Here is an 18,893-nt window from a genome sequence, read left to right as displayed (position 1 = left end):
ATGTGAATGGTGTCATGTCATGTGTTCAATGATTTTTGGAGACATGAATAACATTTGCAGCTCAGGAGTGATTGAAAAGTATATAAGTTTACTATGTGCGACAAGAGTTCTTTCCTTGCTAGTTTTGAGTTTATAATGAGCATTCCTGCATGTTCTACACTCGATCAAATCTGTATTTTTAAGGTAGTGCAACATGTAAAAGTTTGGAAACATGTTAATTTTCTGGAATCCTGGGTCGAGGAGTTTCATCATGAATTTAGCAGCTTAGAAGTTTTTTTTTCAGCCTATTAAGATAAAGTGCTTCTCGCCCATTCGATAATTTTGTAGTAACTGAATTTACCGAGTCTAAGATCTGACTTGATGGTGAACACCTGTGAAAGGACTGATAATTTACTGTGATTTGTGCACCAATACCATAATAGTTTGTCAAACTCTTTCAAAAGATCAAAAAATCTGGTTGCGTCTGTATTTGGTTCTTCATCTATGATTGAACATTCACCTGCATAACCCTGATTTATTTTCATCGCATCTATAGCCATATTGCTATAAGGATTACTATTTCCATCTATAACTCCATACACGTTGTTAGAATTAAAAGTTGACTCATCCATCATTTCTACCATGATTTTGTAAGGAACAAGTGGTTCTATGTGCCTTGCAGCCATTAAATATATACAAGTGTTCCGATTTCTTTCGTGGTTTTCAAGTATCTCTTTTAGCATCCTCATAAGGGCAATACCTTTTTTTTTTTTTCTATCTAACATGGAGGTGTCACCTACATCAAATAAAAATTAATGTTTTCTTATGCAAAATCCTTCAATTTATAGATGAAATTCATTACAAATTAATAGATTTCATTTTAAATCAATCATAATTTAAAAGAGATAAGAGTTTGTTTGGAATTATGATAGGATGGTAGCAGTTGCATTTCAAAGTGCTTTTCGTTTGAATTTATATCGAAATAATTGTTTTTTTTTAATTTAATTTTAATAGCAGTATATCAAAACGATCTAAAAACATTTAAAACAATTTAATTTAAAGAAAAAAAGAATTTTCAATGTTATGCAAAAATACTTTGCCACCACAAAAATAAACAAACAAGCCTAAGTCGGAAATTGAAAGACTAGAAAGTAATTCTCAATTATATTAAAATATTTCATTATCACATAATTTGTATGTTGGATGTGATGGGAACTTTAGGAATCTTTTAGGATTTTGAGGAAGAAAGGGTGTATATATAAGAACATTTTCCCGTCTTTGTGGAACTAAAAACAGTAATATATATATATATATATGTGAAAGAGTACTGGAAAGTGTGATAGAGAAAAACACAAACCGCAATATAAGAAATTTGTTGGTAAAGCAGATGGGAAATGGGAAAGAGAGAAAAATTGAGAGAGACTTTTCATAGAGGTACGCTTGCCAATCTCTCCTTTTTTGAGAGGAAAACTAATGAAATTAATTTTAATTTTAATTTCTTTCCTCCCTTATTTTGAACCATACGAACAAATTCTTTTTAAACTAAATTCCCATAAGAATTGATATGTCAATAAATATATAAGTGACAAAATATGGATTTCATGAATTTCCATAAAAAACAAAAAATGTAACCGCCACATTTATTTATATGATGATTTTCTATAATTTTCAATTACGTATTTCATTAATTACAGTGAATCATATTTGGCATTCCACTGCTATATAAAAAATGATTGGCAGACATAATGCAAGTCATTATGGTGTAAAATATTTCTTATTTAAAAATATATTAAAATAATATTTTTTATATATTCTCTTAAATTACTGATATTAACACATTAAAATAATTAAAAAATATTAAAAAAATTAATTTATTTTCAAGATTAATATACTTTTAAAAAAACTCTAAAAATAAAAGCTATAGTAATCCTGAATCGTTACTATTCAAACTCGTTTCATTTTATATATTAGATACTGTTTGTTTTTGTGTTTCAAAAATAATTTTAAAAAAATTAGAATTTTTTTTATTGTTGTTTAAAATTAATATTTTTTTTTATGTTTTTAGATTATTTTGATATAATAATATTAAAATTAATTTTTTAAAAAATAAAAAATATTATTTTAATATATTTTTAAATAAAAAATATTTTAAAAATTATTCATAAACATGAATGAACAAGTGTATCTAATATATGCATCTCGGAACCCACATGTGTAAACGCTTAAATAATTAATTAATTAATTTAATTTGCCGTTCACATATAATTTTCCCATATTCGACGACTTCGCAGAGAAGCTATCGATTATTAATTGACTCGACTCGATAATGATATCTCTAATCGTCAACGAATTAATTTATAATATTATTTGTTATCTCTAATCTTTAATTAAGACCAGGAAACCACAATCTCAATTCTTATATATTTCCAAAGCCTTCATCGTAGGATTCCACCTGACCGTTACTAAAAAAATAAAAATAAAAAAGCTTCCTTTGCAATCTTATTCGTCACAGTCTCTCGAACTTGCTTCCAGTTCCTTGGAAACAAAATGTAAATGACAGTTGAATATTATCTTCAACGAATGAATCTAATGTTAAAAAATTATTTTAATTTAAAAATTTAAGTTATTAAATGAAAATTTTAAAAATAATTTATATTATTTTTTAATATATCTCCTTAAATAAAAATTATTTAAATTTAAAACTTGTACAGATATATGTTATCTTGTGTCTTTTATTAAATAAATAAGAATGATAAAATTCGAACTTGAAATCAATTGGTTATTAAAGTTATGATATTATGTTAAAGAACCATCTCAACTTAAAATTTTAAATTTTTAAATTAAAATGATTATTTGACATCTAAATACCCTAAAAAAAATTTAATTTTAATTAAAGAAAATAAACATTTAATCAATAAAAATAATATTATATTCAATGATTATTTCAATCCAATCAATTAAATCATAGAAGAATAATTTACACATAACTTTGTAATAAATATGTCGATACATGCCATTGTACGTGCATGTGAATTTATGATTATTAGTTTTTTTTAATATAATTATTGTGGTATATATTTTTGGGGTCGATTAATTTTATGGAGTTTAAAATATTATTTTTAATGAGGTTTAATTTAAGGATTAACCTCCTTTCTATGTTTGTTTTTCTAAATCTCCTCTAAGATTTGAACTTGAGAAGCAAATTTATTTAACATTATTAATATTACACTTAATATACAATTCTTTTTTAAAATTTTATCGAATAATTAAATTTTTTGTATTTAAATATATTTTTAAAATATTAATTAAGCTATGATTTTCAAGATGTATATGAAGATACACTTTACACGTGTGTAAATATGTATGGGCACACCCGAGAAGAGTGATGAAGAAGCCAAAGCACAAGGAGAGGACGGTTAGGGAAGAACCCCTCTGTACGTCATATGTTAATACTTAATAGAGGAAACCAGCCGTGTGTTTTTGGATTTGTTTTAGTTTTAAATTATTATTTTTCATGTTTTTAAATAGTTTTAATATATTAATATAAAAAATAATTTTTTTAATATATTTTTAAATAAAAATATTTTAAAAAACAATATTTAACACGTGTTTAAATTCTCATAAAAATAATAATTGTATAACCCATACGTTAAAGTTAATGCTTCAAAAACTTAACGCATAAGCTTCTGTTGCGTAGCTTCTTTGAGAAGCTCTTCTAACATTTTAGTATTATCCATGACATGATGTCGGCTATCACTTCCTGCAAAATAATAATCCTATGCTTTTTTAATTTCAATACGCTCGCCAGCCTGTCACCAATCACATCCTTATTATGTTTAGCTTCCACATGTACGGTTGAAACGACCAGCACCAAGAAAATAAATCGACCGTGTATTTGGCATATGTTTTTTTAAATTTTTTTTTTAAATTTTTTTTTTAAATTTTTAGATTTTTTTGATGTACTAATGTTAAAAATAATTTTTTAAAATAAAAAAATATTATTTTAATGTGTTTTAAAATGAAAAATACTTTGAAAAATAATCATCACTACACTTTCAAATACACCCTTACTTGATCGGTTTCTGGATTTTACCATCACGCCTATTATAATTCTATAATTATTAAATTCAATTTGATTTATAAAAAAATTTATAATTTAGATGAGGATTAAATTTCAATTTAAATAAAAAAGATGTTAATGATGATTTGATAAAATGACTAATCAATTTACACGTTTGAATATAAATATATTTTTTAAAAAATTAATTAACTCAAGTTAAATTATTATTTTTTTAATCAAACCAAATTAATATCTAAAGTAAATTTAGATGCAACACATAAACCCAAATGGAATGATGAATTCACTTTTTAATTAATTTTTTTTTTGTTAAATACAGATTAACACTTAAGAATGGATCAATTAGTCATCCGTAGGCTGCTATATGCAGGGATAAGAAATTAAAAAATAAAATAATATCTGAAACTTGAAATACAAGATATCAAAATACAATTAATTAATTACCTAAAAGATATGAATTAAAACATCAATTCACATATGTGAAGTGTACGTAAAGAAAAGAATTAGTATATATACACACATATACGTACACAAAGTAGGTGTAACACACACACCCACACAAACAGCTAGCTCGCTGTTATTTTCATATTTGTTGGGAAAAATACAGCTTCACAAATTAATTCTTACATAGCTTTAAGCAGACTCTAGGTTGACATTGGAGCTAAAATATCATTTATTATTATTATTATTATTATTATTATATCTCTCAAAGAGGTGAAATGTCCTAGAATAATTAAAATGGAATATTCGGGTTGCCCTATTCCCACTCAAAATTAAGACCCCTCTAATTTAGATTAGGTTTGTTACTAATTAACTTTCCTAAAAATATTAATTGTTAATACATTAATATTAAATTAATTAAACCTAGTTCGTAGACATGCCCTAAAAGCAAAGAAGACTGCATTTATTCTTTGATACAGACGCATATACAAGAGCACAGCAAACTTGACGTCCAAGTAACCTTTTGTATTTCAACAAATTCCAGTCTCTCTCTGCGGTCTCTCTCTCTTTTGGCTTTCTTTTATAGGTGGCCTTTATCAAATTCTCTATCTCTCTCCGTGCAAGAATCGCTAGCTAGTTACAGGTATATGTTTATTCAGTGCACAAAAAAATAATCAAAGAAGCAAGAAAAGGTGTAGAAGAATTAAATTCCTTTGCCTAACGTATATAGATCAAGATTCAATAAGTGGGCAATATTCGAGTAACATGCTCAAAAAACGTGCTTTAGTAGAAGACAAATTTTCTTTGCTTTCGCTAACTGTATACTCTATGTAGATCATATATACTTCCTCTTCTTTTCTTGTTAGCTTTTTTCTTATTTCTTTTTCCTTTTCCTTTTCTTGTTTTGGAGGGGATAAGCAAGCTTGGAAGTGGAGGAGACGAGAGGGAAAATTCCTTTGTGGGATGGGAATAAGATAAAAAATATAGAGATGACATGGTGCAATAATAACTCAGAAGATGAAAGAGTCATTCAATTAGTCACAAGTAACCCGAAAGAAGATACTTTTGCCGCTGCAAAAACAGAAGAAATTCGAAGGATAACTTGCCCTTCATGTGGCCATAATTTTGAAATTCAAGATCAGGTATACTATACGCTGTGCTGTGTGGAACTTAGTACTGTTTCCTTCTTGTTGTGATTTTATTTTATCTTTTGTTTTCGTTTTTAATTTATATGTGTGTGTGTGTGTGTGTGTGTGTGTGTCTAGGGTGGTATAATTCATGATTTGCCGGGACTACCAGCGGGAGTGAAGTTTGATCCGACGGACCAAGAAATAATTGAACATTTAGAAGCAAAGGTGTTATCAGATAAGCGTAAACTTCATCCTCTAATTGATGAATTTATCCCAACAATAGAGGGGGAGAATGGAATTTGCTACTCTCATCCTGAGAAGCTACCAGGTAAACGGTACTTGTTTTTCTCCTTTTCCAGTCTTTTCCTAGCTTTTGATTTGGGGTTTTCTTAACATGGGACACTTGCTAAGCCGCTATTAGAAGGGTTTAGCAGAAACAAACCTTTGAATAAAGATTACGATGCCTAGGGCTTGTTTACATGATGGTTGATTAGCTTGCTTTCTCAGTTTCATTTAATAAGAAAATTGGTGGGTATGGAAGCAACTCCAAAATTAAGGTGTTTTTTCTCTTGCTGGTAGCTCTTTCTTACTCAAAAGGTCGACACTTTTTTGTTTGAGGGGCTATAAAGGCTGATTTTTTTATATATATCTTTATTTGATGGGTTTTGGGTTTTAAACAATGCTTCCATGTTATGCATATCGAAAGAAAGAAAGAAAGAAAGAAAGAAAGAAACATGTAAAAGCAGCATATGCATGGTTTTTCTTAATTAATTACTTTTCTTACTCGACCAATTCAACTGAGTATTTTACAGTTAAGTAGGCTATAAAAATTAATTTTATGTTGGTAATTTCCTCTCTATATAACTGGTCATTTCTTATCATTCCATTATTTGAATCCTTCACTTCTAATCAAGCCATTAATAATTAGCATCAACGTATCATTGAGGCTATTTAAGGATTCTATGGAAGCATTTTTTCTACTCAGAACACAAAATGTGACGTATTTCTTACAGTTTGTACGTGTGATCTTCCATATCATGTCAAATAAAAATTAATGCCAATGATTTGGTTATTCTAGTACCAATTTATCATTTTTATATGAGCAAGAAAACTGCTTCACCCATGTAATATTATTTTATGATTTCCTGTCTTCTGGTCGTTCTTATCAATGCAGGAGTAAGCAATGATGGCCAAATCCGCCACTTCTTTCATCGACCATCAAAGGCATACACAACCGGAACTAGAAAACGCAGAAAGGTGCACACTGATGAAGATGGAAGTGAAACCAGATGGCACAAAACAGGCAAGACCAGGCCAGTTTTTGCTGGCGGGACAGTGAAGGGATTCAAAAAAATTCTGGTGCTTTACACCAATTATGGTAGGCAAAGGAAACCTGAAAAGACAAACTGGGTAATGCACCAATACCATCTTGGAAACAACGAAGAAGAGAAAGATGGAGAGTTAGTGGTTTCAAAAGTTTTCTATCAAACTCAGCCTAGACAATGTAGTTCAAGCATTAAGGATTCAATTGACAATAAATCGACAAATCAAAGTGGTGATATTGATAATATTCACCCCCTAGCCAAGAACAGTACAGGCCTCCTTGATCAGTTGTATAATCGAGCTTATATTTCTTATGATAATGGGAGTCATAGCAGTGAAATCCCACCTCAATTTCTCCCCAATTTGGTTGTTCAGGGTGACGGGTCTTCCTATATTAGGTTAGCTGCAGAGACAAGCAAAGGAAAGCTTCAGAGAAAGCAGTGATGTGATCAGAAAGAGCATTTGGTAGAGCAGAAATGACAAAGACTCATCCCGAGTGCATGGTTGTTGCTTCTTTTGTGGTGTAACCCTCATATAAATTATTATTATTATTATTATTAGACGGAGATTTTAGTGAGAAAAAGAAGAAAGGTGAATGGCTTCTTTAGTAAAAAAGATAATGAAGCCAAGTTCTTTGGAAGCTTTGCCGTGATGCTCTTTTACGTAGGTTTGGAGTAGGAAGGTACTGAAGGTGATATTTTTATACCCATGTAAGGGTACTGAGGTTATTGTTTGTAGAAAGTGCAAAGAAAGAGAACTCTATTAGCTTATATAGGTAGTTTGATATTTAGGGTTTAGCTTGAGCTTCATCGATTATTGTTTACAAATATACTTTCTTCTTTCAGAAGCTTATGCTTAATGTTTATTAAATATAAATTTACTAAAATCTTTTTGTATACTGTCAAAATCTCAGAATCTCATTTTTTTCACCAAAGATGAAAAAAGGGAAGAAAAGTGGAGAGGTTTGAGAAGGATTTATTCCGGCCACCTTTCTTCTGTTGGTCATTTGTGTTAACATCTGACTCGGTATCTTAGTAGTGCTGTCGCCTATGTTTTCTCCCCTTCTTGGTATATATGCCATTTTTGGTTCATTTACTGTTAGTAACTATTGCCCACCAGTCATGTAAGTTGTATAGATTCTTCAATGAGCTTGTTAATGGTTCAATTGCATGCATGGAGTTTGGGTAAATCTTATTTCATGGGTCGCGTAATTATTTGTCGGTATATATTGTTGTATAGAAATAGTGTCGGCATATAAAATTGATTCGATGACAGCTGGTCCATTTGGACATTAACGTTCTATTGGGTATTGCCAAATGTAGCCACAAACAATATTTGGCCAAAGAAATGTAGAATCTGGCTTTGCCTAGGTGGAAAATCCCCAAGCTGAAAGACTTGCGCTCACGTAATATTACACTCTTATTAATCTCATGCATGTACCAACAAAAGGATAGATTTTAACACAAAAAAGAAGAGCGGCAAAAGATGTCAAGGAATAATCAATGGTGATTTGAAAATAATACCAACCTGGCTAGCAGAAACTGTCGTGATTGAGGGAGGGCTCTTCTCTCTTTCTAAAATACGAATTTATCAATACAAAGTCCAAGGCGAGCGCTGTGTCCAAATGCCATTTGACGAGGCAGGAGCCTCCGTCCATATTAGAATGTTCTGGAGAACTATCCTAACCACCAAGCAGACCAGGTAGATAAAAAAAGTCAATGATGAGATTCATGCAGCCAATCGGAGGGAGGGTTCATAGGAAAGTCAATTGTGAAAGTTGGCATGTCAAATTTCCCCCCTTTTTTCTCTTCCTCGAAGAACCGTAGTGCATCGTCATTTACATCGTTCTCAGCTTTGGAGTTTGAGATTTCAAGAAGCCAAAAGGAAATTTGTATAGGGAAGACAATATAATAATTAAAAAAGAGAGGAAAAAGGAGACATTCCACGGAAAAGACACCGACACGTCTTATGGGAAACTATACAAGAGTTTCTTTGAAGTTGCAACTAGCGACTGCTTCTCTTTTCACCTTCCCCATTCTCTCCTTGCGATCGGCACTCATGGCCTGTTTTCCCGACCATCAAATATTCAAGACCACTCTATCGAGCTGGCACTATAACAATGAACACCAAGAATTCTAAACTGTTAGCTAAGAATGCTAATAAATCGCTGCTAATTTTAACCAGGCATCCATTGGGGGCGAACCCCAGTGGATTCTCAGCAACACAACACCGTCTTTCCTTCACCTCGAAGAGCAATAGAGTTTCTATTCTATGGAAAGTCCTCATCAGTTCAGTGTGGACAGGAACACGCTTCGAAGACGGACACATGATCAGCGATTCCTAAAAGACCAAACACAAGTTAATTACAAGGAGATTTTTACGAGTCAGCTTTATTTTAGAGGCTTGTGTCAACCAACAGCAGTGATCAGATTAGCCTTTTGGATTTTTTTCAAGAAACAAGCGTATCTCCTTAAAACCCATTCCAATATTCATTCTCTCGAAAAAGAAAAGGAAAGAGAGAATGTAAACTCATTTGCAACAAGACTATTGACACACACCTCGCTTTGGAACAGAGAATTATGCACACATGTAAACTTAAGAACATCAAAATAAGACTGAAACCATCTTCTATCCTAGAGCTGACAGGGCGACAGCGGTTACATGCAAGCTGTCCAGACTCCAGGAACCCCAACTACGGATCAGGTTGGCCCACCGTAAGCAAACTCAAATAAATATATCTTACGGGGTTTTAGATTCAAAAGACCAAGAAAAAAAAAACAAAAAAAAAAACCATAACCCTCACCCTCAATGCGGCAAGAACAAGCCCTGTTCGTTCCAGGAAAATATTTTTTCTAACTTGGTATTTAGTACCAAAACTAGGAGAATCTACAGATAATCAACCGATTTAGAGCATAAAACACCTCTATTCTATTCGCTAACACTCCTATTAAACTACACAAACCACCCCTGTACATGTCGATAATGAAACTCTCATGACTTCCGAAGAACACATTTCTCATATAAAGCAAGGACGTCTTTCTTGTTGTTGTTTCGCAACTGAAGGAGCTCGGCACCAAAATTGTGTTTTGTGAGTTCCTGCCTTAGCTTCTGAGCAGTAAACTTTTTATAATCTTCCTGGTCAGTTTGCTGACTCTGATTATCATCATCATCCCCCTTAAACACTGAACCACCATCTTCTGGCTGTGTAAACATTACAGGGCTGGTTGTACTCCTAGACCTCTTATTTACTCTCCTGTCATTTGTGACAGCGTCTTGAACAGATCCTCCACCCATTTCAACATTATCATTTCTAAATCGTTTGCCATGGGAAGCAGCCTTAAGCTTATTATCCAATGCTGATTCATTCAGACGAACTGAAGTAAACTCCTGTTGAAGGGCATCGAGTTTAGCCCGTGCCACTTCCAACTGAAGAGAGAAGTCTTCGGCTCTCTTATTTGCAACACTGTGGGCTTTACGTTCATCTTCCAGAAGATCTTGAAGTGCTTTAACTGTGCTAGCCCTCTCCTCATTGTTTGATTTCAAAAGTGACTCTATTTCTTTCTCCCTTTCTTCTACTCTAGCTTCAGTAATGAAACTTTCGAGACAGCATCCAACTCCGACACACGAACTCTTTCAAGTTCACCAGCCAAATTATTTTTCTGTCTGTCCAAACTTTCAATATGCCTCTGAGCCCTCTCAATTTGGGCTAATCTTTCCATTGCCAATTTCTGAAACTCATTTTTTTCCTTTTGAGCAGATACTGCATCAGCTCTTGCTTTATCAGCTAATTCCGTAGCCCTCTTACATTCTTTTTCAGCATGATTACACCTTTCCTGGACTTCTGCAAACCTCTCAAACTCAGATTGATACCTTTGCTCCAGATGGATCTTCTCCTGTTCCAGAATCCTAGCTTCTTTGTCATAAGATTGGGCCTTCGTATTTGCAGTCTCTAGCTTCTCAACCAACTCTTTAATTTCAAGCTTCAGGGATGATATTTCAGTGCCATAACTCTTCATTTTTGACTCAGCAGCCTGCAAAGGACTTGTTACAGTTAAATTGCCGCAAGCGCCAATGGACAAATTGTGACCACCATAAGGTTTTTCACCCAAGGTGCATGCATATTTGGTGGTGGTGGGGGAGGGGGGGATATAATGGTTAGTGCCCAGTCACGGGCTCCAAGAAGCATACCTTTAGCTCCAAATTTAAAGCAGTCAAACACTGCTCCGCATACTCAATTCTCCTGTTCTTTTCCTTTATTTCATCTTCCTGCATATCCATTGATATAGAAATCATAAATTTCTGGTTGTATAAAGAAACAACAATTATAAATTTCTGCTCCGTACACAAGCACAAGTGCCTGTGTCAGAAACAATTACCTTAACAGCCAAACAGCTAGAAAATTCTTCCCGCAGTGCATCTTCCCTCAGTTGTGTTTCTTTATTAGTTCTTTCTTGCACATTTGCCGCCTTCTCTAGAGCAGCTTTTGTCTCTCTTACAGCAATGTCATACTTCCGTTTCCACTCTGCTGCATCTTCTTCAGCTGACCTTGTTTGTTCATGAGCTGCAGCCAACCTTGCTTCAGAAGCACTGCTCCGTGACTTGAGTATTGCAATCTCTGAAGCTGCCTGCTCTTCATCAGCTTTCTGCTTTGATAACACTTGATCATGTTTTCTTTTCCAATTCGATGTTTCTTGCTTGGCAGATTCCAATGCTTTCACTAAGCTAGAACACCTCTCATCCAATGAGCCGCGATTACTTTGTAAATCATTTATGCGCCTCATATAGTCATCAGCAAGCTTCTTCTTTTCATTAATAGCTTCATCATAGCGCTTCATATATTCAGACTTATCTTTCTCACTAGCTTCTAGCTGCTTGTGAAGTAATGCCATTTTATCCTCCATTGAGTGACATCTCAGCATAAGAGAACTCTTCTCGGATCCAATTTTATCATTAAGCCGCTTTGCAAGGTCAAGTATTGAACCTTCCAAACTGGGGATTGAAATAGTTTTTGTTATAAAAAGATGGAAAAAATAGAAAATGAAAACCTTAAAACAACCGCAAGGGAGAGTGAGATCCAGACCTTTGTTGTAGGAACATTGCTAATTTCTGCCATTTCCCTGGGCCATGACAAGATGTCTCATATTCAGATAGAAGACCATCAAGGACCTGCATGACACTCACAAACCAGTTCAATACACTGCCATAAACCACATAACAAGTCTGGAACGTCATTTTAAGTGCATTACTAACTAAGCCCCCCAGGCAAGGGAGATACAGCTTGCCTCATCTCTGATGCAATATTCATGTTATCCATACATAACTGGGACACTAATATAACTAAATAGCTTTTCATCAATGACAGACATTTACATGTGCATTTGACAGCTCAAGCACGAGTTGATCACAGCTCATCTAGTTTGGCTTCATCAGCAGATTTATCATTTAATATCACAGTAATATGTAAGAGCATATGCCAGAATTCCTTAATTTTTCCTCCAGCTACTCCAAATCAACAGCTCTTTCAGCAACATCTTAATAAATCAGAAAGTATAATTCAATGAAACCAGTTCATGACATAGACAAATAATCACGTCTGCAGGCCTAAGATCTTAATGACATCTGGATAGCATGTCTGGGGAAGTTGAAGGAGGAAAGAACAAATGAAGAGGCTTCATGTGCTAACCCAGACCTTGCATTGACCCATCAAAACCTATTGAACGCAGTTTTACTGTCTAATTTTACAAATTATCTCAAAAAAAAAAAACCTTGAGGCATCTAACAAACTCAAACATATTACCAGTAGCCTACAATGAGAGACAGAGAGGCATAGAATTCCAAGTAACTAAACTTTGAGGCCCCTCACTTCATGCAGAATCAATAAGACAACTAAGAAAATGCTTACTTTCACAATGTTATCTACGTTGGCATCAGAAGCGTGACAGGCTGCCCTCAGTCTCTTTTCCATGTTTTGTATAGCATTTGAACATCTCAAGTCTGCCTCCATAAAAGCATTCCTCTTGTAATCCTGCATCAGAAGCCATTTTCAATCAATATATATATGTACCAAACTAGTAATCCTATACAAAATCTACCTCCCTTTTTATGGAAAAGAAACCACCTGCTGCTTTAACAGAAACAAAAGTTATATCACAACTTCTAGTAACTTGGCAACCACACTCCATGGTCTGCATAATTTTAACAATTTTTCCAGCCATCAATTAGATAAACCCAGGAACTGTTCTAACCCTAGCTAATATGCAAAGGAGAAAAAGTTTTGATTGCTATGATGAATGTTTTGGCTTGTTAGGTCTCTTTGTTGTGTGGGACCCTGAAGCAATGCTGGACCCTGGAGCTTGTTAGGTCTCTCACTCATCATTATGATTCAGAATTCTCTATGCAAAGCTATCACACTTCTATGTCACTAATTTAGATAGAGCATTGTACAGGAAGTGCACTTGCTAGCAAAATCAGCACACAAAGAGAAGCTTAGTGTCTCATAGGAATGCTAAAGCTGGTTCCCCTTACAGCATGGCCCTGTTTTTGCGTGTGGCCAGGTAGGCATCTGTACAGACACCTAATATTTGTTGGTTTGCTTCATGTTTTTGACAGAACAGATGTGCGTGTGTATTGCCTCCAAAGACCTAAACAAGGTAACAAAATTTGCTATGCACATACAAACACCTTATAAGCCACCTCAATGTTTGTGTGGTGGTAAAAGAAACCACCAACCACCCAGACACATAAATATCAACACTACAGTGAAGGTTATACCTACCTGGTGGCAAGATATAAGAACACTGATAGTTGACGTATAAACTATAACATGGATGTTCGATGGATGGTAACACATAAGCATCCATATAACATAAATGAATAATCAATCAGGACACACTAATAGATTATGTAAAATACTTTTTGCAATGACATACATTATAGATGATTAGAACAGACAAAAACAACAAAACCTAATTAAAAGTTATCATGCAATCGGTAAATATTTCTAGTAGCACATGTTGCCTCATATGATGTAAATCTTCCAACTAGATTAGGTTTGACCAGTTAAATCTCAGAAACTGGAAAAAATTATTGGACTGATTCAAAACTCACATCTCCAGGCCACAGCTCATGCCTTTGAGTAATCCAACATGCAGCCCAAGTTGATGCCCATGCAAATCAATTGGTTTCTATGTCCTTTCCATGTCATTTTGCAAAACTTTTTAAGTATTTTTTTTTGTTTGTCTTCTCTACACTTTATAGCTTACAAGCACTAGAGTAACTTTAAAACCTAAGGGCCAAATACAATAACCCATCATGCAAGGCATAGTACCCTAAATATTTGTTACCTCTAATGCTCTTCTGAAGAATTTCTGGAGAAGCCCTTCGTACTTCTTCCTTGCTGAACCAATCCCCACAGCGGCAGCATTAAATGCAGCCAGTGATTTTTGAACCGCTTCATCATGTGATTCTCTCAAAAAAACCTACAGTTGCAAAACTTAGAAAATGATGGATACCTTCAAATAAGTACGAGGTGAGCATCACTTACTTCCTCAGGTGGCTTCGAACGGTCAAAACTCGACATATAAATTTCTGTAGCAGTGTCATATGCTCGCCTACACTCAGCTTCTTCAACACTCTGAAAAACAACATATTAGAGATGAAGAAAAATGAAAAAGAAAATTATAATAGGATCTGCTGCTTTATTGAAACTTCTTTCAAGAACTTTTTGACATTAGAAGTTTTTATCCCGTTTGTAAATTCTATATTAGTTTGTAAAAGCACTTTGAATCATGCATATTTATGTACCACATGATTAAAACAGAGAAGTAGAAAAAACAAGATCACAGAATCAACCAAAGGGGGTGAATCTCCACATTCAAAGTGTGATAAGGATTCTGAGTGTGGATCCAGCATCTATTTGCTCATACAATTTGGTGATCAATAAAATAGAAATTAATATCACTTTCTTTCCAATTGTTTGATTAACATTGTACTTTCACAAATTCAAAACATATATTGAATCTATGACTTGTCATATTCTGATCATGTTTGATGAAAAACCTATGACCTTTTCCTTCTCCTTTTCCAATTTACACCTCCTGCCTGAAGATGACAACAAAGAAGAAGCAGGAGACTTAAGCATATACAGGCTTGTATTATTGAATTTTTAAGTTCTTAGACCGATTTACCCATAAAGATATTGTTGCTGTATCGGTAAATAATAATAACCATGTGACTCCTACTCTTAAGAAAATTACATGTTGATACTTACACACATTGCCAAAACTTAGCTGTCACTTTTGCATCTGCTTTCCATGACATGAGATATTAAAAGAAAATAATAGCTGATTATAAACAGCAAGGAGCACAGAAAGAGATGGGATTTTGGATTCTTTGCAAAATCAGTTGGCTTTAGGTCAAATGCTTATATATTGCTCCAAATTCAACTGCAGATTAACAATTTCTTCACACCAGCTTAATGATGGAATAATTTAAAACATCTTCACATATGCTATCACATAAACCATTTGGTTTATGCCAATGTTCTGTCATGTTTTGTCCACTCCATGTCAACTAGCCAAGCTTCAAGAGAGACTATAAGCTGGTTTGGATAACTGTTTTCATCAGTTAAATATTCATTTTTAGGACACAGGATTTAATTTACCTATAAACATTTGCTTAAACTCATTTATAACCTTGCGACAATGTTCAGTACAGGAAACTTGACAGCCTTAGATTTAGTCAGAAAACACAAGGAAGCATAATAATAATTTAGGCTTTCAGATAATAACTAATAATCCAAGATCATATGTATTGATTGAGCTAACAAAATAAGTTATACACTTTTGTTTTCAAATAATATAGGTCCATTCATGAGTAAACAGATTCATCCGATTTGAGTTTCAGGCATGTAGAGCAGGAAATACAATCTAATTTCATTTTCCAGGGGAAAACAATTCATCCACCTTGATACAGATACCCAACAATGTAGTGTATGGATTAAAGAAATTTAATGAATATTTGAGGGTTACATGTGGACTACGGCATCTGCTATATTAACTTTTCATGATTTGAAAAAAAATATTCAAATCAGGATGCATACCTGCCATGAAGAAGATATTGTTGGGACAGCACCATTATTGAGAGCCTCCAGGTAAGATTCTGTAATACCAACAAGGATTGGGCCTGTCATTACAGTAGCGCCAACTTGCTTGGGCCTTGTTCTCTCAAAAACAAATTTGGTCAATGCATCCAGCCCGGCTCTAAATTCAGGCCTTAGTTTATCTAACTGCATATGAAAAAAGGGCTTCAATACACATGGTGCACCAGTAAGAGAAGATAAGAATGTGCATGTGTATGAAAGAGAGAAGGAGAAGCACACATAGCATAAGGTACTAACCGATATTTGATCCATACGCTGGAGATCATTTTCATTGTTCAAAGGCCGCACAAGGGGGAAGCATTCTCTGTCTGGAAATAGAGCTCTAATAGAGTCCCGAATCTATGACCATTATCAATGCATAATTAGTTAACCTCGAACATGAAAAAATAACAAAAGAAACTCCAGTGCTCCATAGACCAGCACAACTCAGGTAAGATAAGCCTAGAAAAAGGATATCTAAAAAATCCTGTCCAAATATCTGACAAAGTAGAGGATCCTTTGCAAAGGAGTCCATGCTACTAAGAAAAAAAAATGCAGTTAGAAAGAACTAGAACTTACCTCGTTCTTAGCAGCTATATCTTTTCCACTTCCCTGAACTGGTCTTAGAGCAAGCTCTAGATAGTCACGGGGTGTTATTCTCTTGTTATCCTCTACTAAATCTAGATAAAAATCCTGCACAGGAATCAGGCAAACCATTTTAAGGGTTTTATGTAAAATTAAAAGTTAATATTTCAAAACAAAACAGGAATCAATATGCCATATGAAATTAAATATGAGTAAATAATACCCTTAGAAGCCAAACAAAGATTGGGGAGAACTGTCCAAGTTCAGAAGCTGAACTCCTTCCTCCAGAAGCTCTGACACGAATATGTTTGGTCATTTGAGTGACAAGAGAGAGTCGATCAAGTGCTGCTTCATCTATACCACCCATCTAAATAGAACATAAACAGGCCAACAAATAAAAAATCCAGTGCAAAGAGAGATGAGACAATATTAACAGCAAAGATTAATTGTGAATCCCCCAAATGCATTATAACATGATAAAAAAGGTACCTTTAACAGAAATCAACTAAACACAAACAAGAAATTTTAGTCAGGAAGGCTAAGATCTTTCCCTTACCTGATTGTAAATGAACATACTGGATAGTAGGACAGCTAAGGAGAATATCTGAGTGCTGTATGTCCCCTGTCAAAGAGGAATTATAGATTGAGTTCACATGGTGACAAAATACAAGAACAGGAATAATTGAACGATTACTGTGTAATTCAAAAGAGCAGATGAGTGGAAATGAAGAATAAAAAGGATATGGTGTTAATTATAAATAAGAAGGAATCACAGACTACAACATTCTATGAGTAATGAAATTCATTAAAATCCAGTCCATCAGTTCTGGAACTGCTCAAACACAACCAACAAGATAATTTTATCAGTTGATCCTTATAAAGTAAATGGGCTTACCGTTTGATCAAAGGCATCTATGCCTTCACTATCTAACAGTAAAAGATTGTACTCAGTTCCATCTAGAGCAGTTCTCTTTAAAGGCGCACTCCATAACCAAAGTCCTTTAGTACATGGCCGATGAGTGGAAGCTACTTGAAATCCACTACTCCTGCCAAGAAGCTACAATACACAAAGTCCAAGTACACCTCTTAGTTAAAATAACCAATACATGAGATCTGATGCAGAAATGGAATGTCATAACTTGTAACTCTAAAATAAGCTACAACACAAAATTCAAGCAGACATTGAGTGATAAATCTGCTAATTTACATTTTAGTTAAAAGAATGATACATGGCATCTGATACAAAATGTGTAACTCATAAATGTAATTGAAGCCTCTAAAACTGAACAAAGAAAACAAGGCAGGCGTAACTTAGCTCTTTCAACAAATCTTGCTTTCGAAAAAAGCCCAAATTATAAGGAACACAAAAAGAATAATAAAAGACTAGAACCCATACTATATAAATTTCCATTCCATGCACTTACTTACTCAAGGAGGTGAAAAATCACTACCTCTTCACTTCCATTCCATTATTTATCTTCAAGCTACCCTTTCAATGAAACAATTCATGCACTTAATCACTTCAACTCGGAAGAAACACTGCATTTCGTAATTCTCAACTTTTCCACTACCAAAATCCTAACGCCATTCCAATTAAATCCCTAAAATGTCACAAACCCTAAAAACCCCAAACTTTCACCAACCAAAAAACCATAAATAGTTCACTAACCTGATTCAAAATAAAGCTTTTTCCCTGTCGAGAGCGACCGCAAACCGAAACAACACCGATTGGTTCCTTAACAAGCTGGAGAGCAGCCACCGCTTCTGAATCCATACGGAACTTCCCTTTCTCATCATAGTAAACAAGTCGGATCGGCCTCGCCGGTCCGGTGACAGGAGGAGACGACGGGGACGGCGACAAGGAGGACGAAGACGAAGGCGAGTAGGATGACTGCGGTGAGGAGTCGGCGGTGGTATCTCTTCCTCTAAAGATTTTGAACATCTCGTGCGCTTTTGCTGTGAGTTAGTTAGCGATGGGTTTTTTGCTTTTGATTTTCTTGCTTTCTTGCTTGCTTTGTGGTTCAAAATTGGGGGAGGGAAAGGGACATAAAGAAGCGGCTTTGAGGTTTTTAAAGGAGTGGATGAGTGGAGAGACAAACACCTCCACGGTTCTTTCGAGGGTCAGCACGACAGCGTGGAAATAAAGCTAACAGCTTGGCCTGGCTATTGTTTAATCCTTTTTTTATTTTATTTTTCTCATTGTTTATAAGATTGAATC

The 18,893-nt window shown here is 34.3% G+C and overlaps 1 protein-coding gene and 1 pseudogene across 1 annotated transcript; one reads left to right on the top strand and one right to left on the bottom strand.

Moving 5' to 3' along the window:
* The first annotated feature begins 5,025 nt into the window (after positions 1-5,025).
* On the top strand, positions 5,026-7,847 carry LOC133698787 (NAC domain-containing protein 73). Its single transcript, XM_062121852.1, has 4 exons — positions 5,026-5,141; positions 5,409-5,640; positions 5,764-5,956; positions 6,803-7,847. Exons 2-4 carry the CDS (start codon positions 5,488-5,490, stop codon positions 7,393-7,395), a joined length of 939 nt encoding a protein of 312 aa, XP_061977836.1. The 5' UTR covers positions 5,026-5,141; positions 5,409-5,487; the 3' UTR covers positions 7,396-7,847.
* Positions 7,848-9,655: 1,808 nt separating this feature from the next.
* On the bottom strand, positions 9,656-18,773 carry LOC133699553 (uncharacterized; annotated as a pseudogene).
* Between the last annotated feature and the right edge of the window lie 120 nt (positions 18,774-18,893).

This window comes from Populus nigra, chromosome 7, assembly GCF_951802175.1.
Source record: "Populus nigra chromosome 7, ddPopNigr1.1, whole genome shotgun sequence".
In the NCBI taxonomy this organism is placed as follows: Eukaryota; Viridiplantae; Streptophyta; class Magnoliopsida; order Malpighiales; family Salicaceae; genus Populus; species Populus nigra.
The sequence above is the reverse complement of the archived record's forward strand: the minus strand, read 5'-3'. Positions and strand labels throughout refer to the sequence as shown.

Bases quoted from the DNA above. Each gene is read 5' to 3' on its own strand.
- LOC133698787 (XM_062121852.1), top strand. From the start codon at position 5,488: ATGACATGGTGCAATAATAACTCAGAAGATGAAAGAGTCATTCAATTA. The intron at 5,641-5,763 runs GTATACTATACG...GTGTGTGTCTAG, and splicing joins ATTTTGAAATTCAAGATCAG to GGTGGTATAATTCATGATTT. The intron at 5,957-6,802 runs GTAAACGGTACT...TTATCAATGCAG, and splicing joins TCATCCTGAGAAGCTACCAG to GAGTAAGCAATGATGGCCAA.